At 51.5% G+C, this 26,951-nt stretch overlaps 3 protein-coding genes across 6 annotated transcripts in view; 1 reads left to right on the top strand and 2 right to left on the bottom strand.

Moving 5' to 3' along the window:
- MED24 (mediator complex subunit 24) overlaps positions 1–2,073 on the top strand; it is a 36,099-nt gene extending 34,026 nt beyond the window's left edge. For all 4 annotated transcript variants that reach the window (XM_029929088.1, XM_029929090.1, XM_029929087.1 and 1 more), the window contains 3 exons: positions 605–685; positions 1,208–1,356; positions 1,532–2,073. In XM_029929088.1, coding sequence (XP_029784948.1) covers positions 605–685; positions 1,208–1,356; positions 1,532–1,648 — 347 coding nt within the window. In that variant the 3' untranslated portion in view covers positions 1,649–2,073. The remainder of the gene's footprint in view (positions 1–604; positions 686–1,207; positions 1,357–1,531) is intronic.
- A 1,577-nt stretch (positions 2,074–3,650) lies between these two features.
- Positions 3,651–7,623, bottom strand: CSF3 (colony stimulating factor 3). The gene is made up of 6 exons (XM_029927945.1): positions 7,347–7,623; positions 6,113–6,231; positions 5,843–5,997; positions 5,314–5,421; positions 5,037–5,183; positions 3,651–4,682 (listed from the first exon to the last, which is right to left on the bottom strand). Exons 2-6 carry the CDS (start codon positions 6,123–6,125, stop codon positions 4,518–4,520), a joined length of 588 nt encoding a protein of 195 aa, XP_029783805.1. The 5' UTR covers positions 6,126–6,231; positions 7,347–7,623; the 3' UTR covers positions 3,651–4,517.
- Positions 7,624–11,446: 3,823 nt separating this feature from the next.
- PSMD3 (proteasome 26S subunit, non-ATPase 3) lies at positions 11,447–26,145 on the bottom strand. Its single transcript, XM_029928039.1, has 12 exons — positions 25,755–26,145; positions 23,535–23,725; positions 21,634–21,771; positions 19,653–19,789; positions 18,736–18,926; positions 18,461–18,564; positions 14,255–14,369; positions 14,032–14,151; positions 13,794–13,897; positions 13,360–13,515; positions 12,114–12,164; positions 11,447–11,908 (listed from the first exon to the last, which is right to left on the bottom strand). The coding sequence occupies exons 1-12, from the start codon at positions 25,972–25,974 to the stop codon at positions 11,831–11,833; spliced, it is 1,605 nt and encodes a 534-aa protein (XP_029783899.1). The 5' UTR covers positions 25,975–26,145; the 3' UTR covers positions 11,447–11,830.
- Positions 26,146–26,951: the final 806 nt, after the last annotated feature.

Here is a 26,951-nt window from a genome sequence, read left to right as displayed (position 1 = left end):
CCGCAGTGAGTTCGCTGCCGCAGGCACAGTCTGTGCCATTGACTCACCCGCTCTGGCCTTCCTTCCTCTGAGACAGCCCCTGAGGTCTGGGCTGGGACACGGGGCTGATCCCCACTCTTCCTGCCCTTCCCCTCCAGGTCCCTTAGATGCCATTACCTTTTTCGAGGGCTTCTTCTGTGACCCTTCATTTTATCTGTTTCCAGAGATTTCTCTGGAGTCTAGAAATTTCTCTAAGGCCTCTTAGAGATTAAGGCACCAGCTAGGCACTTGAGCAGAGGAAAGATCTGAGGCCGCCACCTATAAACCCTGTGACCTTTGGCTAGTTACTCTGTGGATCTGCATCTTGGCTTCTTTGTAAAAGGCGGTTGTGAGGGTGAAGTGGCCAGACCCACATGCAGGCCGGAGATGGGCGCCTGGCGGTGCTCACCAAATGTACTCTTTCCTCTCCCTCTGGGATGTCTGCATGCAGGCCCCTCTGTGGCTCTGCATCCAGGACCTTCCCCGGGCAGGCCCTCCTTGCATGATGGGTGAGGGTGTCCCCTGGGAAGGGGGGTTTTGAATGTAGGAGGCCTTTTCCTCAGGCGCTTGTCTGCTTGGCCCACAGCTGACCGATCCATGAGCAGCTCCCTGTCCGCCTCCCAGCTGCACACGGTTAACATGAGGGACCCTCTGAACCGAGTTCTGGGTGAGTCCTCCCATCAGGCCGCAGTTGGAGGGGGCCCTGCACTCCTGCTACATTGCCCTACCTCCTTTCCCCATCTCCCCGGTGGCCGGGTCTCCTGTCACCCCCAGCCTCCCATTTAGTCCCTCTTCACTCGTTTTCCTTTCACATTTCCTCTTTTGGACACCCCCATTTGGGGGGCATTCTGAATACTTCTTTTGCTTTCTTAAAAAAATTTTTTTTAACATTTTTATTTATTTTTGAGAGACAGAGAGAGACAGTATGATCAGGGGAGGGGCAGAGAGAGAGAGAGAGGGAGGCACAGAATCCAAAGCAGGCTGCAGGCTCTGAGCTGTCAGCACAGAGCCTGACGTGGGGCTCGAACCCACAAACCATGAGATCGTGACCTGAGCCAAAGTCAGATGCTTAACGGACTGAGCCACCCAGGCTCCCCTCCTTTTGCTTTCTGGTGCTCCCACCACCTCCCAGCCTAACTTCCCGCAGCCCCTCCTCATGGAGTGCTCCCTCTCCCCCCATCCCACACAGCCAACCTGTTCCTGCTCATTTCCTCCATCCTGGGCTCGCGGACCGCCGGGCCGCACACGCAGTTCGTGCAGTGGTTCATGGAGGAGTGCGTGGACTGCCTGGAGCAGGGCAGCCGAGGCAGCATCCTGCAGTTCATGCCCTTCACCACCGTGAGTGCCGCCCCTGCAGGGGTTCCCACCTTGGAGCGCAGATGGGGCAGCAAGGCTTGGTGGGAACCTGGGGTTTAGTGGTGGCCGTCAGAGCGGGAGGGGCCTCCTTTCCCCCAGGACATTGGGGCCACCACCAGGTAGCCCCGGCGAGCGGCCGTTTGTCTGTCTGTGGCAGGTATCAGAACTGGTGAAGGTGTCAGCCATGTCCAGCCCCAAGGTGGTTCTGGCCATCACGGACCTCAGCCTGTCCCTGGGCCGTCAGGTGGCCGCCAAGGCCATTGCTGCGCTCTGAGAGGCTCGGAGTGGCCGCAGGGGTCAGTTGGGGGGCCCGCAGCCCCAGGCGCCTCAGAGAGGAACAGTGAGGAAAGATGAGACATCATTGCTCATATCCACGTGATGTCAGAGCCCTTTGTCATTTCCAGATCATTCCCCTACTCCTGACATCTGACCTCTAAGAAGTCTCCCAGTTTCTTTCATAATTTCCTCTCCCCCTGTCAGTACCTGAAGAATGTGAGCAGCTTGGCACCTAGCCCAGGGCCCTCCACACCCCACACCCCTGCCCTGCCAGCCTCCCCCTGTCTTCCAACACTAGATGTACCTCTGAGGAGCTTTACAGGGGCAGAGTGTGTATATACATATATTTTTGTAACACATGAGGGAAGTTTGCCTCAGCGCATTTGTAAATAAAGACATTTGTGGGTCCCTGTGTGACTCCAAGTGGTGTCGCTGTTTGTCCCACCAGGGCAGGGAACATCTTCCCCTTGGAACCCCGTATACTGTGGCCCAGGCAGAGGCTCAGTCCTGTGACTGAGGAGGGCTGGGCTTGGTTCTTGTGTTTGTCCACTCAGCAGGGACAGGCCTGCCCTTCCTCAGACGTGCACCGGCTGATAAGGAGTGAACACGCGCCCGCCGCCTGCCCCCACGCCCCAAAGTCAGACTTAACTCTGAAAAGGGAGAGGTTTTGGCTAAAGGCCCCACTGTCCTGTCCTCCTGACTCTCTCCCACCAGGCCCAGCCCCACCCGGAGTCTGACTGGCCCCAAGTTTGATCTGTGCTTTCCAAAAGAGGACTGGGAGGTGAGGGGCAGGATCTGTTTCACCCTTGCAAGCCCAGATTTCTTCAGGACCAAGCAGGGAGGGAGGGCTCTGAGCCACGCAGCTGGGGGTTGGGCCCCACTCAGCCAGACCTTCTTTCCTTTCTTTTTTTTTTAATGTTTATTTTTTGACACAGTGCGTACGTGTGTGCACGCAAGTGGGGAAGGGGCAGAGAGAGGGGGACAGAGGATCTGAAGCAGGCTCTGCTGACAGCACAGAACAGTTCGAGACATGGGGCTCGAACTCACGGACCGTGACATCATAACCTGAGCCAAAGCCGGACATGTAACCAACTGAGCCACCCAGACGCCCCCATCCTTCCTAAGGAGCCAGTTGGGGAAGGGACGTGAAAGGTGCTTGAGGAGCCAAGGGGAAGCCTTGAGACAGGGGCCTGGGGACTGGTTGGCTGTCTGGGCTTTCCTGGGCCTGGTGGAGGCACCCTGGACCCATCTGTGCACCTTCAGCTGAGGACGCAAAGAGGATTGCCACCGACCTGTGGGGTGAAGCGGCCCTCCGGTCTCCGCATCTCTCCCCCTCTCTCCCTCACACACATACACACACACACCTATCCACCTGCTCTGTGAGCTCACCAGCCCCTGAGGCTGAGACCAGCAGGGAAGTGGTGGCCTGAGGTTGCCTCTGGCCAGATCAGAGGCAGAGCTTGAGGGAGAGAAGTACAGGGCTGGGAATTTTGAGTTCTGACCCAAGTTTTCACCTTGAATTCAGATCCTAATCTGTAAAAGGCACTTATTCTATCTTTGTGGGCATCTGTGAGTGTGGCTGGGCTGGAGTTCATGGAAGATGGTAAAGTGACCAGCTCTGTGCAAACATCAGATCCTTCCTTTGGGCCACTGTCTGTCTACATCTGGATCATTAAGACTCCCCAACCTCATGTTCGCCTCTCCCAGTATGGTTGCCCATCTGCCTTCTGTCTTCCCACTGGGCTGTGGCTCCTCGGGGCCAGGGGCCATACGTGCCTTGCCCACTTGCTGTGTCCCTAGCACTTGGCCCAGTGCCTGCACAGAGCAGGTACAAGAGAAATCCATGCTAAAGGCATGAATGTGGAAGAGCTAGAGGACGGCTCCCTTCCTCCCTGCACCTCCTCTTTCCCTCCCTCTGGCCTCACCCACCATTCAACTCCCCACCGTCCCCACCCAACCCCTGGCTGGGCACCAGCTGGACCCAAGAAGGAGGAAGAACGTTTACTGGAGACAAACAAAACGCTTTATTATCACAGTTTGACTACAGAAAGCGGGGGCAGAGGTAGAGGGTGAAGAGTTGAATGTTTCTCTCCATCATAGCCCCTGCACCTTCGCCCCCCACACTCCCAGTCCCCCTCCAGCAAGGCCGGTACAGGACCCTCTGCCTGGCCCTTGAGGAGTTCGAATCCTGACCCTGGTGAGGGTGGGGCAGGCATAGGAGCCTGTCACTGTCGCTACAGGGCATCCAGAAAGGTGAGAAATGTCAGCGATGCCTGGGCTCCCCATACTGGAAGTCAAAATATTCCTGAAAACATCTTAAAAACTATAGATTTCCCAGCAAATTCGTGGGACCCCAGGGTCAAGCCTCCCAGCTCTGGCGCCTCTGTGGGCTTATTGCCTATAGGGAAGGGGACGGGAGAAGGCTGGCCCAGCCCCCCTGGCATTTGCAAGCCACTTCCGAGAGGCCAGAGTAAGGAAGGACCCAGTAGGGGAACACTGCTGTTTAAATATTAAACAGGGTTGTCTTGTCTCCCACTTGGGAGACTTCCTGATGCTTCCAAGGGCCTCAAGGTGGGTACTCTTGGGGTAAGGGGTTCACTGGGGCTCTTCCCAGTGCCCACCACAGAGCCAGGCCAGGGAGCAGTCATAGAAATCAATACGTGGTATTTACCTATCCACCTCCCAGTCCAGGGGACAGGAGGACAGGAGATTTTCTCCCTGCTACAAGCAGGAGAATGAAACTCAGAGGTGGCAGGAAGGACCCAAGAGTCCAGAGCTCCTTTCTGCTCTTTCTTGTCTTTAAATATTAGGTTTAAATAAGCATAAATATTAAATAAAGATAAATACACTCATTGGGAGGGTTTCACTCAGGGCTTGGCAAAGTGGCGCAGAGCACGGTGTGCCACCTCCAGGAAGCTCCGCAGATTGGAGGCCACCAGGGTACCTCCTGCCCGGCGCTGGAAGGCCGAGGTGAAGGTTGGCATGGTGGCCTGGGTGGGCTGCACTGCAGGGGCCATCCCCAAGTCTTCCATCTGTGGGGGGAAACGGGAGATCAGCAACCAGGCAGGCCCTGCTAAATGCACATTATTAGATGAGGAAATGCAAAAGGCTGATGAAGGGCTGTGGAAGCTCACACAGTTAATGGTGGAGCCATTAACCCAGGTCAGTTGCAAGGTCCAGTGGCCCGGCTCCCGCCCTCATCTAGAGAGCAGGGAAGGGCTGCGGCGAAAGGAGCCTGCAGTGAAATGGGAGCTCCTTACACACACGCCCGGAGAATGCTCCCATCCCGTTCCTAAAGAACACGGATGCCCAGGCTTTCAGCCCAATCTTTGGGGACCAGCTCAGGCCAGGCCCCGAACACTTGGCTCCCCCAGCGAGGCTCTCACCTGCTGCCAGATGTTGATAGCAAAGTCGGTGACGTCCAGCTGCAGCACGTCCAGGGTGGGGGCTAACTCGGGGGATATCCCTGCCAGGGCCTTCAGGAGGCCTTGGTAGAGGAAGAGGCCGCTGTGGAGTTGATGCAGGCAGCCTGTCTGGGGGACAGAGTAGGGCATTAGAAGGTGCTGCTCCTTTCAGGGCCCCAGATTGGAGTCTGGAGATCCAGGGGGACTTCCAGACCACCCTTCCCTCCCGTCATCACCCTCCCCCCATCCAGAAACTTACCAGCTGCAGGGCCTGGCTGGAGCAGCTGCTCAGGGAGGGCTGGGGGATGCCCAGAGCGTGCCCAAGCAGCATCAGCTCCTCAGGGTGGCACAGCTTGTGGGTGGTGCACTGAGGACAGGAAGGATGCTAAGTGAGGGGGTCCTGATACAGCCAGGCCGATTCTGCTTCCTGAGTCCGAGTCCTCCCTGTTTCTCCAAGGTCCTCCCCTCCTTCCCCATCCTGCCAGGCTGCTCAGCCCCATTCTGCCCTCCACTGTGATCCAGGCCAGCCGCTTCGAGAGCACCGTCCCTGAGATGTTCTCTCCCTGCCCCCCATTCCCAGCCAGGCTTCCGCGGCTCCAAGGCTCCCTAATTTTCTTCCTGTTCCCCCCAAGGGCCTCTCCTCTCCCGTGTCCTGTCCCTGATGATGTCTTCCTACCACTTCCACCCCCTCCCCAGGTCTTGCCCCTCCCTCCGTGCAGCTCTCCCCTCCGGTCTCTCCTCCACCTCCCCTCGCCAGCATCTGTGTCCCCTCCTGGCCTCTTACTCACCAGCCTCTCCTGCAGCGCCGCGCCGTCAGCCTGGACCTTCCTCACTTGCTCTAAGCACTTGAGCAAGAAGCTCTGGGGCAGGGAGCTGGCCGGGCCCAAGGGGTTGGCTTCTTGCACCATCCAGAGTGCGCTATGCCACAGCAGCAGCTGCAGGGCTGAGAGCAGATAGGGGCTCAGGAGACATGCTGTCCACTCCGGCCGGGGTCCCTGTCCAGGGCCACCCATCCCCACTGCTACTCCATTCTCCCTCCCTGGGGCTGAGACACTCACCAGTCAGCTTCATGGGGCTCTGGGCGGCAGGCTTAGCAGGAGGTCTGGGTGGGTGTGCAGGCTCTGGGTTCTGGCAGGGATCAGCTCCAGAGGGCCTTTATACATAAGCCCGCGGAGGCCTGGGAGGAAATTACCTGATGCTACGACTAAGGCTTAGTAATAACTTTATGCAAATTTGGTGTTCAGGACAATGCAGGGGGGGCTGGGACAAAACGCTGTTTGCGAAAGTTTTGTGAAATTGTGGAATCTCTGATCCTTCTTTGACGTCCAGTCCCCCTCAAACTCTCTTCCTCCCCTTCCTTAGCCCCACCCAGGCCCAAGTGCCCCAGGGTATTTGATCAGAACCGCTGAACAAAGGCTGAGCCACTGATAAAGCCCTGGAGGCTGGAGACTGGTCAGACTGACTGGGGAAGAGGCCAGCCTCCAGGCAGCCCCTCCTCCCTCCCCTGGATCTGCTGGAGCAGCCCCCTGGCACTCTCCCTTGGGATTCTCAAGCCACCTGCTCCCTAGGCCTCAAATTCTGAGAGGGGGGGGAAAAGCAAGTTCTACCCCCCCAAACTCCCAGGAGGCTACCTTCCTGAGTCCCCTCGTGATGGGCCAGGGGCCTGAGATCAGGACACTGGGGTCTTGCCCCCTGACTCCACCCCACACTTCGATGGGCAACATCCCAGGCTCCTGTCACAAACTGGTTAGCTGGGAACCCCCCAATCCCCCTCCATGACTCATTCATTTAAGCCCCCGGAATCCTGGCAGAAACCAGAGGAAACCGGATGTCTGTCCCAAATGAAGCAAGACGCTTGAGGCTCTGAGTCTCTTGGTTCACCTGACCTTGCCCTTCCTCCTCCTTCCGCACTAGGCCTCCCTCCAATGGTGTTCCAGCGCTTTGGAGTTAGTGGAGTTAGGGGCGTCTGTGGCACACGGCTTCCCTGGCCAGGCTCACTGCCAGAGTGTGTGCTGCCCGGCGCTGGAGGAGGCCTGTGGGTGAGAAAGAAGTAGCTGCCCCAGCCTCAAATCCTAGAACCATGCAAGTCCTGCAGTCTGTTCTGACCCAGTGAACCGGGGCCAGACAGGGAAGTAAGTGCCCTGCCCAAGGTCATGGATAGGAGAGTAAGACCCACAGTTACAGCCTGGACCTCTGCCTCAGGCCTGAGGGTTTCCCACAGGACAGGGCCTGCCTAGGGCAGTCTGACCGACCACACCCAAGGCTGTCACTTTCTATCCCAGTTTACCTTACCTCAGGCCAAGAAACAGACTTCTTTGGATGAGGAGTGGGTGTGTCGGCCTGGGTGAGGCCATCTCTGGGGCCGGGGTGCCCCCTGGTGGCCACAGCTGGCAGGGACTTCACCCATTGATCTGTTCACATCCTGCCTCTGGTCCCCCGTCCACCTCAGGCTAGGCAGTTGGCCACCAAGCAGCGATTGAGACCAGGTGTACGGCCAGCTCTGTGGAACAGAGGGGTGGGTTTAGAACCGTGGAGGGCAGGAGATTCATTCGCAAAATGTGCCCCTTTGCCCTCCCCCAAAGAATCTCCGGAGGGCTCAGCTGGCTCCAGAGGTTGTGCTGAGCTCTCTCCATACATTTTTGAGTGTATTCCTTTCAATAAACCCATGAGGAAGGTACTAGAAACATTTCCCCTTTTAAAGAAGATGAATCTGACCTTGAAGAGGTTAAGTAACTTACCCAAGTAGCAGAACCAAGGTCTTGCCTTGTGCTGCAGTTTTAAACACTTAACGATGAAATCTTTTTTAAGTTTATTTATTTATACTGAGAGTGAGAGCACGCAGGAGAGAGAGAGAGAGAGAGAGTGAGAGTGAGCGTGTGCAATTACTGGGGTAGGGGACAGAGAGAGGGAGAGAGAGAAAGACTCCCAAGCACTATCAGCGTGGAGCCTGATGAGGGGCTCGATCTCACAAACTGTAAGATCATGACCTGAGCCAAAGTCGAACACATAACCATCCGAGCTACCCAGTGCCTCAACCATCAGGTCTCTTAATCAATGTTTGAACTTCCTCACCTGTGGCCAGGAAGCTCCAGACCCAGACTCCTGTCTTCACCGACAGTCCAAGGGTGTAGGATGTTTGGTTGAGAAAATAACTCAGTTCTAACAAGGGTGGCCAGGATGGGGAGGGGGCTCAAAGATCACAATTCAAAGAAAACAGGCTGTTTTGATTGGGGAATCGAAGGGGTGGGGGGTTGTTGCCTGGTCTCAAGGGCTGGATGTGGGACAGGGAGTGGAAGCCACAGCCACCTCATTTCCAGCTCAACGAAGTGACTAGTGGTCACAAGTGTTAGAAGACGGAGTGGGCTGCTTCCAGGGGAAGTGGACGGCCCATCCCAGGAAGTGTTCTGGCATCCATTCTACAGGCAGAAAATCCAATTGGCTGGCAATCATTGGATACCTCTTATCTGTCAGGTACCTTCCATTACACTGTCATTTCATCCTACAAACCAAGTGGAAGGACGTGGATTATTCCCCTTATAGACAAGGGACAGCCTCAGACGAGCGAAGGGTCTTGCCCGAGATCACGGAACCAGTCGGGCGGCGGGGCCAGGCAGGATCTGCATCGGGCTTCCCGAGCCCTGTTGTTCCCATTACACTACCTTCCTGTTCAGATAAGCTGTCCTTCTTGGATAATGGCTCAATCCTGACTTCAGCCCTACCCATGGGAGTAAAGACCAGGTAGAGAGCCAGGGCTAGTTACTGGCCATGACGCATAGGCTGAGCTGGACCAAAACCATCTTCTGGTCAAGAGCCTGGCTCTGGAGACCCCTAGCTGTCATTCAGCCTTCCAGCTTCCAAAGGCTCCCCCTGGTGTTTCTTAATGGCCAGAACTCATCAGCAACTTCCCCTCACGCTTCCTGTCTTCATCTGGTGCTGGACTTGGAGCATCTTTCTAAGGGCTGTGGAGTGACTCATTTGTTGCAGACTCGGCCCGGGAGCCAATTTATGTACCCCTCGAGTCAAGAATGGGTTTTATATTTTTAAATGGTTGGGGAAAAAAGAGTATTTCATAACATGTAAACATCATATGAAATGTTGTATTCTTGAAGAACTTGTTTACATATTGTGTTTAGCTGCTCTGAAGCAGAGGGCAGAAGTGAAAAGTTGAGACAGACCGTATGGCTCACAAGCCTAAAAAAATGTGCTTTCTGACCCTTCAGGAGAAGTTCACAAAGCTGCGGCACTGTTAATAGTAAACCGATGCACACCAGTCGGGGAAGGGCTAATTAAATCATGGTCCATTTATACCGCATATGTCTCCCCACCCCACAAAACCCTCACAGAGTGAAAACTCAGTGAGGAAAGGAATCGGCTTTATTCAGCTGTTTCTCAGTGCCTAGGACAGTGCTGGGCATGGTATCAACACGACTCAACCTCACAACCAACGCTGAGCGAAAAGAGCAAGTTATGTTCATGTGATACATCATTTAAAAGATTCAAAAACACACAAAAAATACTGTATTTTGTATAAGGTAAGGTATAAAAGCATAAAGCTGGAAGGCTACTTACGGAATTCATCAGAGTGGCTGCCTCTAGGGAAGGGTAGGAAGGGCCTGGGAGAGAAACAAGATGGGCTTCCAACTGATCGGTAACAGTTTTCCTTGGTTGAAAAAAATGACATGATAACCAAATGTCACCATTAATTAAACTCGGGTGGAAAGTCCATGGGTATTTGTTAGGTTATTCTTCCTGCTTCTCTGTAGAGTTGTAATTTAAAGCAAAAACAAAAACAAAAACAGAAAAAAAGAAACAAACACCCACTCAACTATTAAGTGGAGAGAGAACACAGTGAACTCTCCAAGCACAAAAAAGACACCAAGCTTCTCCAGGGAGAGAAAACCAAGCCAATGGGAATGAATTATAAGAAACTTCCATAAAATGAGCAGAAAGAAAAACAGTCCATAAAGTCAAGGTGGGTGAGAACCAGGAAATCCCGCCAAATGACCCCAACTCTCTGTAACATGATGACGTACTCTCCAATCTGTTACCAGGAGAGGGTCTGAGGCACTCTGGGCCAGGTGCTGACTATACAATTTGTTAGCCCTGAGGGGCACCTGGCTGGCTCAGTCTTTGGCCATGAAATTCTTCCCCACTTTGAGCATGGAGACTACCTTAAAAAAAAGAATTATAACCTCAGGGCACCTGGCTGGCTCAGTTGAGAGTGTGCAACTCTTGATTCCGGGGTTGTGGGCCGAAGGCCTACCTTGGGTGTAGATTAGCCTTTTTTTTTTTTTTTTTTTTGGAGAGTTTCATTAAACTGAGAGGTGGCAGAAGCTTAAGGCAAGTGGGCAATGCCAGATTACCGTGACCAAGGCTGGGATGGGACCAGGACCCAAAGCAAGGCTAGTACAAAACATGTCTTTAGTGGAAATTAGGGAGCCTGGGAGATGAAAATCTTCAGTTGGTGATGAACACACCATTTATTGTCCCTAACAAACAAGACCTCATCAAACCCAGTGTGCCAGGCATGGACAAAGCCCCCAGAGGACACGAATGCCTCACGCTAAGAACCGAGGAGCTAGTTCACACCTCCTGAGAGGATCTGATCTCGAGTGTTTCCAGATGCCAGATGCCAGGGGGATGAATCGCTGTGAGGCAGGAAGCCTGGGGGAGGTGGAGAGCCAGAGCACGGCAGGAGAGGGAATGCAGTGAAGCAGGGGCAGAAAGCCACGAGGCCGTGTTCAGCTTACGGCGCTCGGCAGGAAGAGAGAGCACGCACGGCAATGTCCCAGGTGCCACCAGAAAACAGCAGTCATTCAATGACCTGAGATGAGGAACATCCCCGTTAGAGGCAGGGAGACTCCCAAGACCCAGGCAGACACATTTCCCCACTGTCTGCAGCTGGGGCCACAAGGAGCCCCCTCCAGGCTGACCCCACTCTCCTTCTCAGGGAAAAGCCTGACTCCCACTCGGTCAGGACCAGCTGGACACAACCCTGCTCTCAACCTACTGCTGCAGCCTCGTCAGAGACCCTCTTCTCCTCTGCAGACCTCACCTGAGGGCCAGACCCCCGCCATTTCTTTGATCCTCTAGAGGTCTGGATTTTAACTTCCGAGCCAGGGAGTCTAACCCTTTATTGGACAGATGTGGGAAAGGAGATGGAGAGGCTTAGTGACTCGCCCACCACTGGCGAGCCGGGTGGATGGGAGAGCGGCCCTCCTGATGTCTGGGCAGCAGCTCTTCATCCTGCCCTTGGCTTCATCCTCATCCACAGTCACACCCGGTTCCCAGATCACACTGGGGCTGGTCCTCCCAAGACCAGGAAGGAAACTCTGGGTCTGTCAATACTGTAGGCATGAGAGTGTAGTCTAGTCATTAAATGATCCACAAAGAGCTTTGGAGAACTTTTTATTGTTTAAAAATCATAATTGAGGCTTCAAAAAACATACAACCCAACACATGTCCCGATTCCAGTCCCGGACTCCCGGGAGGGCACAGGGCGGTTCCCTCCCATCTTGCTGCCCACACCACGAGCCAGGACCCTGCCCTGGGGAGGCCGCCTGCCCACCCTCCTGCCCACCGTGATAGGTCACTGGCTGGGGAGGGGTCCTGGGGTGCGGTGGGGGTGGCCGGCTCCCTGCACCCCTCGTCTCCTGCACATACGCCGTCTGTGAGACGTGTACGGTAAAAGGGGCCAGTTGCCTGGGCAGGGGACCCCAAGGGGGAAAGATAAAGAGCCATTCCCCACTCACCCCACTCCTCCCCAGCCCCCCATCTCAAGGGAAGCTGTCATCATCATCTTCGGCCATCTCCTTGGCAAACTCCAAGTCCTGCTGCTCTCGCTCACGCCGTTCCTGGGGCAAGAGGTGGGGTGAGGGCTGGGCTGCTGGGGGCCAGTGGGGTGCTCTCACACGGAACTTGACCCAACCCAACCCACCCCAAGGTCAGGGACTGCCAGAGCTTCAGAGCTGCTGCCAGTGCTTCCAGAAACTGCCCCCTCTTCCCTTTCTGTAGGAAAGTTTGAGCTTCCAGTCTTACCCAAGGCAGAAAGTACCTTACCTCTGCAGACTCCAAGTCCTTGTTGTATGATTTGGGAGGAAACCTCATGGCCTGAATGAAGCACAGGGGAGAGAGGAGCAAGATAAAGAGAAGGCATGCGTTGAACATACATTTATTGTGCTCCTTCTGTGTACTGGGCACCACAACATGAATTAGGCTATTCATTCTCTAGTTTAGTCTAGTGGGGAGCTAGACATGGAAGGTAATTACTACTATACCATGTGGCAAACACTGAAAATGAGAGTCAAGAGACCCTAATGCGCCTGACTGGGTAGGGAGGAGGACTGGCAGAAAGGAGGAAAAGGAGGAAAGGAACTGACTGGTTGTGGGAATGGAGGAAAGGCATCCCAGGCAGAGGTTTTAATGTGTGAAAAGGCTTGGCCTGAGTTGGGGCCAGCTGGGAGGGAGGGAGGGAAGGAAAAGCAGGTAGAGGGGGAAAGAGTGTCTGGGAAGTGAGCACAGAGATATGGGGGGAGGGCAGGTCACAGAGGACCTTTCATGTCTCCCTGAGCATGGCATTTACCTGAGTTTAAGCAAGGCAAAAACATCCATAGTTTCTTGGGGCAAGAAGAGGCTGGGATAAATTTGGTAAATGGGACGCCTAGGTGGCTTAGTCGGTTAAGCCTCCGACTCTTGATTCGGTTCAGGTCGTGATCGTGGGAGCCCTGGGTCAGGCTCTGCGCCGACAACACAGAACCTGCTCGGGGCTCCTCCTCGCTCTCCCCCTCTCCTCCCCGCTCATGTACGCTCTCTCAAAATAAACTTAAAAAAAGAAATTTTTTTTGGCAAACAGTATCAGCACCCAATTCAGTACCTGCCACAGGATAAGAGCTTAGTGGCCTTTTGAGGAACTAGATACTCACCCTACCTTTTCCACAATTCAGACTTCACTAAGTGCCTTAAGACAGTGATTTCATTTAACGTCCTCCACCTTGTGAACCAGGGCAGATAATCTCTCCATCAGCCCCACAGACGGAGAAACAGAGATTCAGAGAAGGTGACGGACTCAGGTTTGGAAACAAACATGGACCCTGTACCCTGAATCTGTCTGGTCCCCTCCCGGGCAACCAGATCCTCAGAAGCAGACAAAGGTCATACAGGCCCACAGGCTGAGTCCTTCACTCCCTCTGGGCCCCCTGCCCTGCCATTCAGGGACTTTACAGTGATGGTCCAGGAACTAGGCCAACCTTCTCTGAGGAATCCACAGGTGCTGCTAACCTCTCCCTCTGCAGCCCCAGCTTCTCACCTTGACGGACATGTTGTGGATATCTAGGCAGAAGGAGATGCGCTGGTGGAAGGCCAGCTGGGGCTCACGGGTGGAGTAGATATCAATCATCTCCTTGGACTGGACGTAGCCCTTCTCATGGTTGATACTGGCCTCAATGACGCCATCCCGGATGGCCTGGGAAAGGAAAGGAAAGGAAAGGAAAGGAAAGGAAAAGTTACCAGAAAGCCCATCTAAATCTGAGAACACCCTATCCTGTCCCTCTCCTCCTCACACTCGTACACTCACTCACATACACACTCTCTCTGGCAACCTTCTGGCTTCACTGTAAGACCAGCACTCCCTGAAAAGACCATGACACCACCGGACCCATCCCCATCCCGGGCCAGCCTCCCGTCCCCATCCCCTGAAGTAAGGCAGGAGGGCGCCAACTGCAGTCCCGGAACTAGCCTCACCTTGGCAACAATGAACTCTGCATCCTCTGGGCTATCCAGCTGCAGCTTCTGGGCAATGTCGGCCAGGGAGATTCGGGAATAGGAAAGGCTGATCATGCGCACTCCTGGGAGAGGACGGAGCACTGGGGTGGGTAGGGTGGCCACAGACCCTCCACCCACCCACGGGGTTGCCCCCATTCCTTGCAGAAGCCAATCGGGGTCCTGCTCTTCCAGGGGCCCCTCAGACTCCGATCCACACCTGTCTTAATGACATTGTGCCGCAGTCGGATGATTAGGGTATAGGTCCCATCTGCTTGAAACTTCTCTCCAAACTGGTCCAGGACCTGGTTGAACTTGGCAAGGTTTCCGGTCCTGACAGCTGGAGAGGGAAGGAGTGGATCAAATGATGCCAATGGGCAAACTCACCGAAGAGGCCACAGCGCTAGGGGTCTGGCAGGCTCTGGGAGTGGGAACAGCCTTACCTTGAGTCAGAAGGAAGTAGGGCATGAGGGAGCGTTTGAGGGATGGCTGACGAAACTGTAGCCGGTCTGGGATCTCCCCAAGCAGCAGCTCCACCACAATCAGAAGCTTGTGCACCTGGCAGTGTGTGACACAGGAACACAGTGGGCAGGGAGCCGCAGCAGGAGGGAGAAGAGAGAGAAATGGGGCTAAAGTGCAGTTGGACACATTGGGAAATGGGAAACAGCACTGCGGTTAGGCCCATGGAGAGCTGGGCATAGAATTGAAGGTCTGCCTCCAGAGCTGGGCACTCGGAATATCTGCCTCTGACCACACTGAGCCCTGAGTTCCAGTTCATCTGGCCAATCCACACACACCACTCTGCCACGGCAACGCTCTGGAAGTACAGGCCAGATGGGCAGGTCCTGTGGTTCCAAAAACGGTTGAGAAGACAGGGCTTAGTGGCCTAGGGAATGGAGTGTGACTCAGCCAAAGATGGTGATTAGAGAGGTGGATTGTTCCTGGAGGAAAAAAGGTGAATGTGTAGAACCAGTTATCTGGGTAGAGGCAGAAGGTCAGGAAGGCGACCAGCAGAACCTCAGTGAATGGGCTGGGTATGGATGCAGGAGGCTGGCTGGAAAACTGGGCCCTCCCTTCTCCGCAAGTACCTCTGTGTGCCTACCATGGATTCAGTACCATGGGAGGAAAACTGTAAGAGGGGTGATGCCTAGCAATAAGGAGCTTCCTACCAAATGGGACAGACAGAAACACACAAGAGAAGTAAAGGATTAAAATGGTTGGTGGTCGGGGGCAACTGGGAGGCTCAGTCGGTTAAGCACCCGATTTCAGCTCAGGTCATGATCTTGCGGCTCATGAGTTTGAGCCCCACAGCGGGCTCTGTACTGACAGCTCAGAGCCTGGAGCCTGCCTTGAATTCTGTGTCTCCCTCTCTCTCTGACCCTCCCATGCTCGTACCCTGTCTCTCTCTCAAAAATAAACAATCATTAAAAAAATAAATGGGTGGTGGGTGATTACGCCCATACCCACTGGCATAATACCCATGATGTTGCCCCCTTCCCTGGAGTAACCCCTGAGGGAAGGGAAATGCAGGAGAAAGGCAGAAGTTAATACATGTCATAGGATTCTGATGAAGCAGAAACAGGAGGGAGGATGTTTCAGTCAAGGAAATAGATCAGAAAAGAGGTAGATAAGGGTGAGGACATACCTCAGTGAAGTCTGGAAGGCGACAGGGACTAGGGCCAGTCTAGGGATGTGATGTTTTGAAAGCCAAGCTGAGTTCAAAGTTCGGAGTCAGTATGCTAGTGTTCACTCACTAGCTAGGAAAAGCTGAGTAACTGAGTCCTTCGGTTTCCTAGTCCCTAAAATGGGTGGTGGTGGTGGCAGCAGCGCCAATACTTTAACACCCAGCCTGCCTACCTCACAAGACTCCTACCTCACAAGACTCCTACCTCACAAGACTGTAATGCTCTGTTGGGCAGGTAAGGTGGAGCAATGCAAGCTTCCTGGGCAAGGCTGACATAAGCCTGGAACTCTGTTTAGTTAGGCGGGTGTGCAGAAGCTGGGTTGGTAGAAGGGACAATGATGACCAGAAATGCCAGTGGCTTGAACAAGGTCACCGGCAATACCAGAGAGGAGACAAATACAAAAGACATGGGGGCAAAGCAACAGACAACTTAGTGATGGGAAGGTGGGGCACGTGGAGTCTGGGATGATCCCAAAGATCCTATCTTGATTGGGAGAGCAGAAGAAAGGACTGGTAAACGGTGCTCAGAGGGGTTTGTTTTGGACAAGCTGAGTGTGAGGAGTATATGGAGACGTGTGATGGGAAGCTGGATTTGTAGATCTGCGCTTTATAAGAGGAGTCAGAATTAATATCAAGCTGAAGTCTGAACCCTCAAACTCGTATGTTGAAGTCCTTAACCCCTCAGGACTGCAGAATGTGACCATACAGGCACACCTTAGAGATAGCGCAGGTTCGGCTCCAGACCACAACAAATATTGTGAGTATCACAATAAGCCAAGTCAGTGGACTTTTTGGTTTCCCAGTGCACATGAAAGTTATGTTTACACTATATCATAATCTATCAAGTATGCAATAGCATTATGTTTGGGCAAAACACTGTGTGTATCTTAATCTGAAAAAAATGTGTTAAAAAAACGCTATCATCTGGTCTTCCAACAAGTCGTAGCGACTGATTACGGATCACTGTAATTGATAATCATAATGAAAAAGCTTGAGGGGCGTCTATGTTGCTGAGTCAGTTAAGCATCCGACTCACCGTTTGTGAGATCAAGCCCCACATGGAGCTCTGCACTGACAGCCAAGAGCTGGCTTGGGGCTCTCTCTCTCCTTCTCTCTGCCCCTCCCCAGCTCATGCGTGCACTCTCTTTTACAATAAATACACTTAAAAAAAGGTTTGAAATATCGTGAGAATGACCAGAATGTGACACGGAGATATGAAACGAGCAACTGCTGTTGGAAAAACGGCACTGAGTCATTTGCTCGATGCAGGGTCGCCACTAACCTGCAATATTAAAAATACGTGTATGTGCGAAGTGCAATAAAACAAGGTGTGCCTGTGTTTGGAGACAGAGCTTTTAAAGAGTAAATTAAGGGACATGAGGTCATATGAGAGGGTCCTAATCCAATGACTGGTGTCCTCACAAGAGATTAGGATGGTCATGCAGAGAAGGAAGACCATTTGAAAAGACTGGAGGACGATGGCCATCTATACGTAGGAGAGGCCCTCAGGGGAAACCAACCATGCTGACATGCTGATGTTAGACTTCTGGCTTTCAGAACTGTGAGGAAATAGATCTCTGTTGCTTAAGCCGCCCAGTCTGTGGTAGCTTGTTATGACAGCCGAGCAGACTAAGAGAGTTAAGAAATGGACTCTGGTGAAGCATCATGGAGGTCTGTGTTGAGCCATGAAACCAAGATCACCCAAGGAAAGAATCCGAGTTTTACTATGGATGAATAAGCTTTCCGAGTGTTCTGCTGTGGACCCCACTTTAAACCCGAGACCTCTTTTTACACATTTTCCTTCTCCTTGCTTTCCTTGAAGCTAGCTTCTCTTTTCCCATCCCTTCCTAGCTCCTCCAGGGCCTCGGCCCCTCACCTATTTGCTTAAGTCTCTCTGGGTGGAAGTTATCCCAACCCTGCTTCTTCCTCTCAAGCAACCACCCCATCTCTTTCCTGGCCAAGTATCTCTCACTCTAGCCCTCTCTGCTCCTTCCCGCTGCCTGGCTCCATCACAGAAAACCCTGAAACCTCATCCATCCATAGTAAAGTCTGGTTTGAAAAGCCTGCTTTACCCCAAAATGCCTCTCTCCAGGACACAACACAGTTTTCGGAAACTTTAGTGTATGTTCTATGTTGAAAGTAACCAACATTCTGCATGTGCACAGTGTAGGTCTGCAAAGCCATTCCCTTCTGGAAAATTCTACCTATTTGCAAACACCAAATTAAATTTAACTTTTTAAAGATGTCTTTAATTATTTGACCAAAATCAAACCTATCTTTCTCTAAACTTATGAACAAAAACAGACCAAATCTCCACTACCCTGACCTAATCATTGTACATTTTCACCCTGTTCTCTTCCAAGGGCACTAGCAGGTGGAGGTCATGTTGAGGTGGGAGCAGAGGTTTGTAGTTGGGAAACCTGGGTCCAAATTCTGGCTAGTGAGCTGTGACTTTATATAAGTTCTCAAGCCTTGCTAGGTCAATGTTCTTTGCCTATCTCACAGTGCCTAATACCACGGTCACCACTCAAAAAATACTTGGTGACTGACAGCTGTTAGGTGGCCAAGGTTGACCTTCATCTGAACCAGTCAGCCTTATGGAGATTTTCTGGGTTCCCTGGCCAGAGAGAACACTGCTCCCAACTGGGCATGTGAGAAACTAGGGAAGAGCCTGGGGATTCTCAATATAATCCAGGCCCATGCCTGGAACGACAGTTAAGGAGGGCTGGGGCAGGGAATATTCTAAACCTGTCTACCAAGAAGCACACTGTGAACATAACCACTGGAGGTGAAGTTAGTGTCTGCTTACTGTGCTCTGACCACTGTCACGCACAAATGCATTATGCACAATAATACACCTTTTGGATAACGAAGGGCAGGGATACCTTCCCTGATGCATGTCAGGTAAGAGAACCAAAGCATCATCAGATGAATAAGCAGCGTAGGGATGAGAACTGCTGCTCACCGTCTGTTTGAAGCCAACAGCTGTGTGCTGAGGGGCCTTGCGAAGGGCATTGGTCATTGTTCTCCGGGCCTCTGAGTACTCCAACTGAATAGCTTTGATTCGCCCTGGGTGTGGAGAGGGAGTGGGTCAAAAGAATGGTGTCAACCAAAGCCCCTTGCAAACCAGAATGTCAGATGGGTGTCTCATGCACCAAGTGCACCAAATATTTAGGAGATTTGCACCGAGGGAGCCTGAGACACTTCTGATCTGACTCGGGGGTTGGGCCCATGGCTCACCTGTGTAGTAGAGGTACCTGGCCCACTCATTGTTGTTGGCCTGCTCGGGGAACACGGACTTGGACACCAGCTTCTCAGCCTGGTCGTACAAGCTGTAGTGTAGGTAGTTCCGCAGCAGGAGGTTCAGCAGGGTGGCCTGCCCATCGGCATCATGCCGAAGGGTAGCTGTCCGGAGCCGAGCATGCAAGAAGCTTCAAGAAGGGAAGACAAGAGATATCAAAGGCCTCAAATAGTAACTCCTGGAATTGCTCTGACCTCTTCATTCTCTCTCAATTCCAAAAAAGTGACACAGACTGCTTTTCTGGTTATTCACTGAATACTCAACTATCAAGTGCCTGCAGCATGAAGCACTATTCTCAGTGCATAAAAAGGACACAACTCTGCATCCTCGCAGGGATGACAGACAACGATCATGGTAAGTAAGCATACTACCTAGCATGATCGGAGGTGATCAAGCGGTGGAGAACCGAGGTAAGTGCAATGGGGAATACAGGAGGTGAGGAGGATGGCGCTACAATTTTAAATAGGTTAATCGGGGTAGGACTCGTTGAGAAGGGAACAATTAAGCGGAGGCTTGAAGGAAGCAGGGAGAAGAGCATTCTTGGCAGAGGAAAGAGCGTGCCTGGCATGCCCCAGGGAGGCCGGTGTGGCCGAGGAGTCAGGGGAGCAGAAGGTGGTGGGGTCAAGAAGGCAGCAACAGGGGCCAGAGATGTCAGGATTTATGTGCTACCGCGAGTGCTTCAACTCTTCCCTGAGGAAAATGGGGCGCCACCACAAGGTTTTGGCAGAGGAGTAAAACGTTTTGCAGCCTGTCCTTCTACCCTTGACCTACCAATCAGTCCTCCCTTGACATGGAGTGAGGGGAAGAGCCTGGGGGATAGTTCTTAACCTTGGGGTCAGACCTCGGCCACCAGTACCTGCGCACCACATCCAACTTGTCCAGGAACTCATAGACCCGCGCGTGATAGTAGTAACACTTCGCAGCCACAAGGTCCAGAGCCCGGCGGTTCTGAGTGCTGATCTTCTGCATCAGGTCGTCAGAGATCTTCTGTGCCTGGGGAGGCAGCCAAAAGAGAACCAAGTGGCTGTTTCTCAAAAAGTTGGACATGGAGCAATCACATGAGCCAGCAATTCCCCTTCAGGGCATATATCCAGGAGAAGTGGAAACATGTGTTCACATAAAAGCCTATACACAAATGTTCATAGCAGCATTATTCTTAATTACCAGAAAGTGAAATGATCCCAGGTGCCCATCACCAGATGAACGGATAAACTAAATGCAGCATATCCATACAATGGAATACTATTCACCCACGGAAAGGGCTGGATCACAGATACACACTACGACGACATGGACAAACCCAGAAAACGTGCTAAGTAAAAGAAGCCAGACACCAAAGGTCGTGTACTGTATAATTCCATTTATAGGAAATATCCAGAATAGGAAAATCCATGAGCCAGAAAATGGAGATGAATATTTGCCAGAGGCTGAGGCTGGGGGGGGGAATGAGGAATGACTATAAACAGCGATGGTGTTTCTTTTTGGGGTGATGAAATTATTCTGGAATTAGACAGTGATGATGGTTGTACAACCTTGTGAACAAACCAAAACCCACTGAACTGTACACTTTATTTTTTTAATAATTTTTTTTAAGTTTATTTATTTTGAGAGAGAAGGAGCCTGAGTAGGGAACAGGCAGAGAGGGACAGAGAGAATCCCAAGCAGGCTCTGTATGGTCAGTGCAGAGCCTGACATGGGGCTCAAACTCACAAACTGTAAGATCATGACCTGAGCTGAAATCAAGAGTCAACACTTAACCGACTGAGCCACCAGGAACCCCATAACTGATTTTATATCTTTTTTAAAGTTTATTTATTTTTGAGAGAGAGAGAAAACGAACTACTAGGGGAGGGACAGAGAGAGGAGACATAGAATCTGAAGCAGGCTCCAGGCTCTGAGCTGTCAGAGCAGAGCCCGATAAAGGGCTCAAACCCACAAGCCATGAAATCATGACCTAAGCTGGAGGAGGATGATTAACGGACTGAGCAATGCAGGCGCCCCCGATTTTATTTTAAGTAATCTCTGCACCCAATCTTGAGCTCCAACTCATGACCCGGAGACCAAGAGGCATGCTCTACTGAGCCAGCCAGGTACCCCTGAAGCGTACACTTTAAAGGGGGTGAATTATGGGGCACCTGGGGAGCTTAGTCAGTTGAGTATCCGACTTAGGCTCACGTCATGATCTCATAGTTCATGGGTTGGAGCCCCCCATAGGGCTCTGGGCTGACAGAAAATTGAAAACAAAACAGGAAATTGAGAGGGACCGGTCATTTCTTAAGCATGCTCCTGGGACAGTGGCTGTGACTGACAAAGAAGTTGGTCCCAGTCAGAGGGAGTAGTGGCGGTACACAGTATCCATGGAGTTGTTCAGTCCCATGAAAAGAACTGCTACTTAAAATACTGTGAAAGCTTACTCTATGCAGATCATTGTGCCAGTATTTTATTTAATGCCAACAATGATCTTGTAAGGTGGGCACTATTTTCCCCATTTGACATAAAGCCAGGAGAAATTAATTTGCCTAAGGTGTAGCTGGGATTTGAACTCAGGTCTCTGCCTCCAAATCTCTTTATCCTAATAGAATCTACAACATTGACATTCTGCCACAGACACGCGCAGAATGGTGGCCACCAGCTCCTACCTATGGTGGCTAAACGGGAGCTGAGGGGGCTTCTTGGATGTGGGCTTAGGTAAGTCCTTCATGGGGTATGAGTCTGGGGGGACTGTTAAGAACCCAGTGATTCTCTCCATTTCTTCACCAGAGACAATCTCTCCCACAAACCCACAAAACCCCTTCACTGCTTGGGACATGGGAATCTTGCTCACTGGCCCTGGATACCTCTTTGTAGCGCTTGCTGTTCATCAGGAAGATGACCATGAGGAGCTGTAGATAGGCTTCCACTTCAGGCAGGAGGGGTGCTGATGCAGCTTTTCCTGTTCGGGGACGGAACTGTAAATCAGCTTCGGTGTCCATGGGCTAGGGGAAGATACGAATTACTGTGGAAAAGCTCAGTCAGATCAATCAACCAAAAATTTATTAAGCACTCACGACGTAATTCAACAAATATTTACTGAATGCCTACTATGTGTCAGACTTTTCTAGGTACTGGGGATACAAAAATAAAGATGGCACAGTCACCTTCTGGAAGAAGTCAAGGAGGCTGGCAACAGAAACAAAAAAAGGGTTACAGGAATGTAACAGACATCTTTACAGAATACAATGGGGACAGAAAGGATGATGTAAGGACCCCTCAAAGAACCTACAACATAAGTAGAGAGATTAAACCACCACACCTGGACCCACTGCAAATCTGATCAGACAGGGTTTAATAAAGTAACATAATTGTAGAGATGAGATAAAGAACAACGACATACAATTTTTTTTGGGGGGTGGGAACAAAACAAATTTGGGGGAAGTACTTATTATCAGATCTAGTCACCAAAAGCTGGAATAATATGCAACAGCTCAAAAAGCAAACATGTTGGGTGAATTTAGAGATATAAAGGTCACAAAACATTGCAGGTGAGGTTGGGGAAGGCACTTTCCCCTGTTCCCAGACAACACGCTTTTCCTCATTCCACCTCAAGGAATCTTTTTGAATGTTCACATCCATGGAACAGCCTGTGAGCAGACAGGATTTTAGTGAGATGAAGGTGGCTGAAGGGACAGCGTGGTTTGAGAAGGGGCAGGACTTGGGCATAAGGGGGATTTTACAGCCGGAAAGGAAAAGAAGTCTTTCGTGGCACAGAGATCGCTGCCAGCACCAAACTAAATTCCTCAGCATTCACTATGTGCCAGGGAAGGTTCTAAGACATTCCTTTCTTCTGCCTCATCCCCCAAATCTGTTCACCACATTTAACAAAGAAAATGAGACATAAGGAGGTTAGGTCACTTGCTAAGTTCCACAGGTACCAAATGGTATAACTGGGATTCAAATTCAACTCTACCTCCAGAACCTGTGCTCTTTTCTGTAACAGTTTTTTTTAAAGGTTATTTATTTTTTGAGAGTGAGCACACTCACACAAGATGGGGAGATGCAGAGAGGGAGGGATAATCCTAAGCAGGCTCCGCCCCACAAACTGTGAGATCATGACCTGAGCAGAGATCAACTGATGCTTAATTGAGCCACGCAGGCGACCCCAGGACCTGTGCTCTTAACCACTGTTTTATTTATTTAAAATAATTCTTTTGCATTATTTATTTTTGAGAGACAGAGAGAGAAAGAACGTGAAGAGGGGAGGGACAGAGAGAGAGCGAGACACAGAATCCAAAGCAGGCTCCAGGCTCTGAGCTAGAGGTTAGCACAGAGCCCGACATGGGGCTCGAACCCACGAGCTGCGAGATCATGACCTGAGCCGAAGTTGGACGCTCAACCGACCCAGGTACCCCATCTAAACCAGTTTTATATGTCCTCCATGGTGAGGCTTCAGAGGTGGTAGGACCTTCTCCCGGACAATGGAGACAGCATCCAACTGGAGGAGAGTGTTCGTGCTGGGAACAGTGGGAAGTGGGTTTGGTTCAAAGGGTCCTGATGCCCAGCTTTTTCCCCTGACCCAGAAGAATGACACCATAGGGCAGAAGGATGTTTCCTTGTTAGGGAGCAAATGAGTCTTAAAATGGGCTGCTTTGTTTCACTATTCAGCTACAGCAGGTTTTCAAGATTGGAAACATTTATATCAAGGGGTGGGGGTGGGATGCAGTCTGAGACCCAGCCTGCATCCTTTAAGCACCTGACTCACCTCTTCCAGGAAGGGTAGCAAGAAGTCTCGAGTGGCATTATTTGAGGTGAAGAAGCCATGTACAGCCTTATACAGAACGTAGTGGTTGAGGCGACGTGATGTGGAAGGCAGCATCCGCAGGGCCCTCAGCACAAATCGAGGCTCTTTGCCCGAAACTGCCTTCTCCAGCTGTTTCACATGCTCTTTGATGTCTGTGGAGGACCACAGAAGAAAACAATGTTACTTGTAATTCTTCCCATTCCCTCCCGCCCTCCAAGCAAGTAGTTCTAGGAACATCTTATAAAAGAACAAGATGTAGCCAATCCCTTCTTTTGCCTAGTAGGGTTAAGCAATACTTACAGATGCTGTACAATGATTCTAAGACATAACCAAGAGACGGAAGATTAAAGCTGGGGTGGGGGGAAGAGTACAGGGTGACAGAAAGAGGAAGACAGGAAATAAGAAAGATGAGAAACGACGAATGAAAGAAACACATGAAGATTTAACAGATCTCTAAATAAGAAAAGACTTTCTAAATGTAAACAATGGGAGAGGGGCACCTGGCTCAGTCAGCTTTTGATTTTGACTCAGGTCATTATCTCACCATTTGTGGGTTCAAGCCTTGTGCAGCGCTCTGTGCTGCGACAGCATGAAGCCTGCTTAGGATTTTCTCTCTCCCTCTCTCTGCCCCTCCCTCACCCTCTCTCTTTCTCAAAATGAATAAACTTAAAAAAAAACACAATGGGATAAATCACTCACACACACACACACACGAATGATAAACTCCACTCTGTGAAAAATTCTTCTGAACAACTATGTAAAATAAAATATTTGCAATAAATGTGACCAGAGTCATATTCTTATTTTAGAAAGAGCTTGCATAAATAACTAGGACAAGTAAAAATGAACACAGACAGACAATACAAAAAGAAGAAATACAGCTAGTAGACCTGAAAATACATGTTACTAGCATTTGAATAATTGTGAATGGAAATGTTTTACACTCCCAAATTGATAATATTTAAGAAATCATAACACAGAGTTAGGGGTGAACAGGATATTTCTGTTGGTATAAACCAGTACAGTTTCTCTGGACAATACCTATATAAAACCTAAAAAATGCCTACCCTTTCAACTCGGCATATTTAGAATCTATACTGAAGAAATAATTGTAAAGGCAGACTAAAAACTTGGTCACAAAGATGACTGTTGCAAAGCTATTTATAATAGTAAAAAACTGGAAACAACTGAAGTGTCCAGGAATAAGGGAATACATTTCAATGGCAGTTTCTTAGTTCCTTTTGTACACTTAGCACAGGGTGCCTGGGTCCCATTAGGGACATAGTAATGATAATTGCTAACGGTACAGAGGGTTTACTATGTGCTCATCATTAGAGAGAAAACCCAATGAACAGTCTGGTTCCACTTGATCCAGAGTTGGGAAAATAGCACCAGGGTCACAGTGGGATGCTCTCACCCTACCCGCTCCAAATGCGGACAGGATCTCTAAGAAAAATGTGAATTTGGAGGAGCAAGAGGGCTGTAAGAAACTGGAAACAAGCACTTAGGAGAAAAGACATGGTGGGATTGGTACACTCTTTGGGTGGAAGGTATTAGGAACTCAAACAAAGATGACACCTAAAAACTTAAAAGTCTGTAATGTGTTTAAACTCTTAGAAACAGGAGTAACGGAGCAGAAGTGCAATAGGATTGTTGCGGAACCTTCCTTACAGAAACAAGCAAGACAATGAGTAGAAAGGCTTCTCCTGGGTGAATTTGCTAGAGAGAACTAACAACAGAAAACTTTTGTACAGCCTTAAAATTCATGGGCCAGTATTTTGCGTCACCCTGACCCCCTTTACACACATAAATACAAACACTGGTTTCTACTGGGATCAATCATATACTGGGGACGTTCGAATCAGTTCGGTGGATGTAAATAGAGTAGGTCACAGAAGACCTAGAAGAGGGAGGGAGTCTACAGGCCCAGTGAGACCTACTTGTAGATGTAACTCAGGTAAGGGTAAGAGGTGTGTGTGAAGTGAGGAGTCCGGAACCTGGAGAGAAGGTTCAGTTACTGGGACTGGGGTCGGGAGTATCAGGGTACTAGGGGCAGACACTGGGGATAATCCCAAGGAATCGGGGATAGTGGAGGCTGCGCTGGGGTTCCCGAGGTTAGGCTGGAAACCCGGAGCGCTGTCATCCGTGACCACAGCACGTCCCCGGCCGGGGCTCTCGTACCCTCCAAGGTGACGCTGTCCAGCTCTCGCTGGGAGTGCTCAGCTGCCGCCGCTGCCGTTTTACCGTCAGCCTCCCCCGCTGACCCGGCACCCGCCGCCGCCTCCTCTTTCATCTCCACATCCTGGGGAGTCGGGGGCGGCGGTGGTTCTTGTTCCCCTCCGCCCGGCGGCGGCTTTGCCTTTTCCGCGCCGCGGCGGCGCCCCGAGCCCTCCTGTTTCATGGTGCCCGGGGTCGCGGCCTAGTCCGGGGACCGAGACCGGGTGTTCGCGTGAATCCCCGCACCAGAAACCAGGAACCGAGCCGGGCCTGCACACAAGCGCGGGCTCGCGACGGGCCGCACGATGACGGAGCAGCTGCAAACCCTTTCCCGGCGCGAGGCCTTCTGGGAAACGCCAGGCCAGGCGGGCCGAAGGCCGAGTCCACAAAAGGGAAAGAAATCAACAGCCGAGGTGCAGGATGGAGGCGGATCTTCGAGGAAGGAACAGGGAGGAGCCTGTATGGGTTTGTCCGGCTTTCTTTGGAGTGCTTCAGTGCGTTGGTTTTTTGTGTGCCTCTCGAGTGCATTTCCGTGCACGTCCACGAGATGTCCCCTCTGGCTCCAATCTGGATTACATCGGACTCGAAGAGCACCCAAACCAACGGGAAGTGGGTAGAGCCTATCGTAGCGCACGGCGTGGTGGCGTCATTGAGTTGCCGGAGGTTTCTTGCCCCGCTCGCTCAGTCTGCCCCCACTTTAGGGTCGCGATCGAGATTCACGAGGCTCGTATTCAACCGCCACCCAGTGCATACCGCGCGAGGGCAGAAGCTACGGAAGAGATATGTGAGGCCCGAACTGGAGAGTAGGAGGAACTCAATGGGATTCAGACTTCCTTGTCAGATTTTAGCTAGTGCAGAAAGTAAAGCATAAACTTTCTGCAGCCTGGGAAGGTGGTTGGGGGGAGAGTGCCCTTGGGTACAATCACTCTAGTTTAAAATATACGGGACCACTCTATGTGCGGCACAGGACTAGCATGTTCGGGGCGCGAGGTTATAAAAAACAGGCCTAGAATGTAGTCTGCTAGAAGCTCCGCTCTGCCCTGTAGTGTGAGGCAGGAGGAAAGCAGGTGGAAGCCCCTAATGGCAGAGGCTTCAGGGAGTCTGTCCTGGCGCCTGTTTGCATCCAGACACTGTAGTCAAAAGGAGAGCCGAATAATGGCA

This window comes from Suricata suricatta, chromosome 17 (assembly GCF_006229205.1).
Source record: "Suricata suricatta isolate VVHF042 chromosome 17, meerkat_22Aug2017_6uvM2_HiC, whole genome shotgun sequence".
NCBI lineage: Eukaryota > Metazoa > Chordata > Mammalia > Carnivora > Herpestidae > Suricata > Suricata suricatta.
The sequence above is the reverse complement of the archived record's forward strand: the minus strand, read 5'-3'. Positions and strand labels throughout refer to the sequence as shown.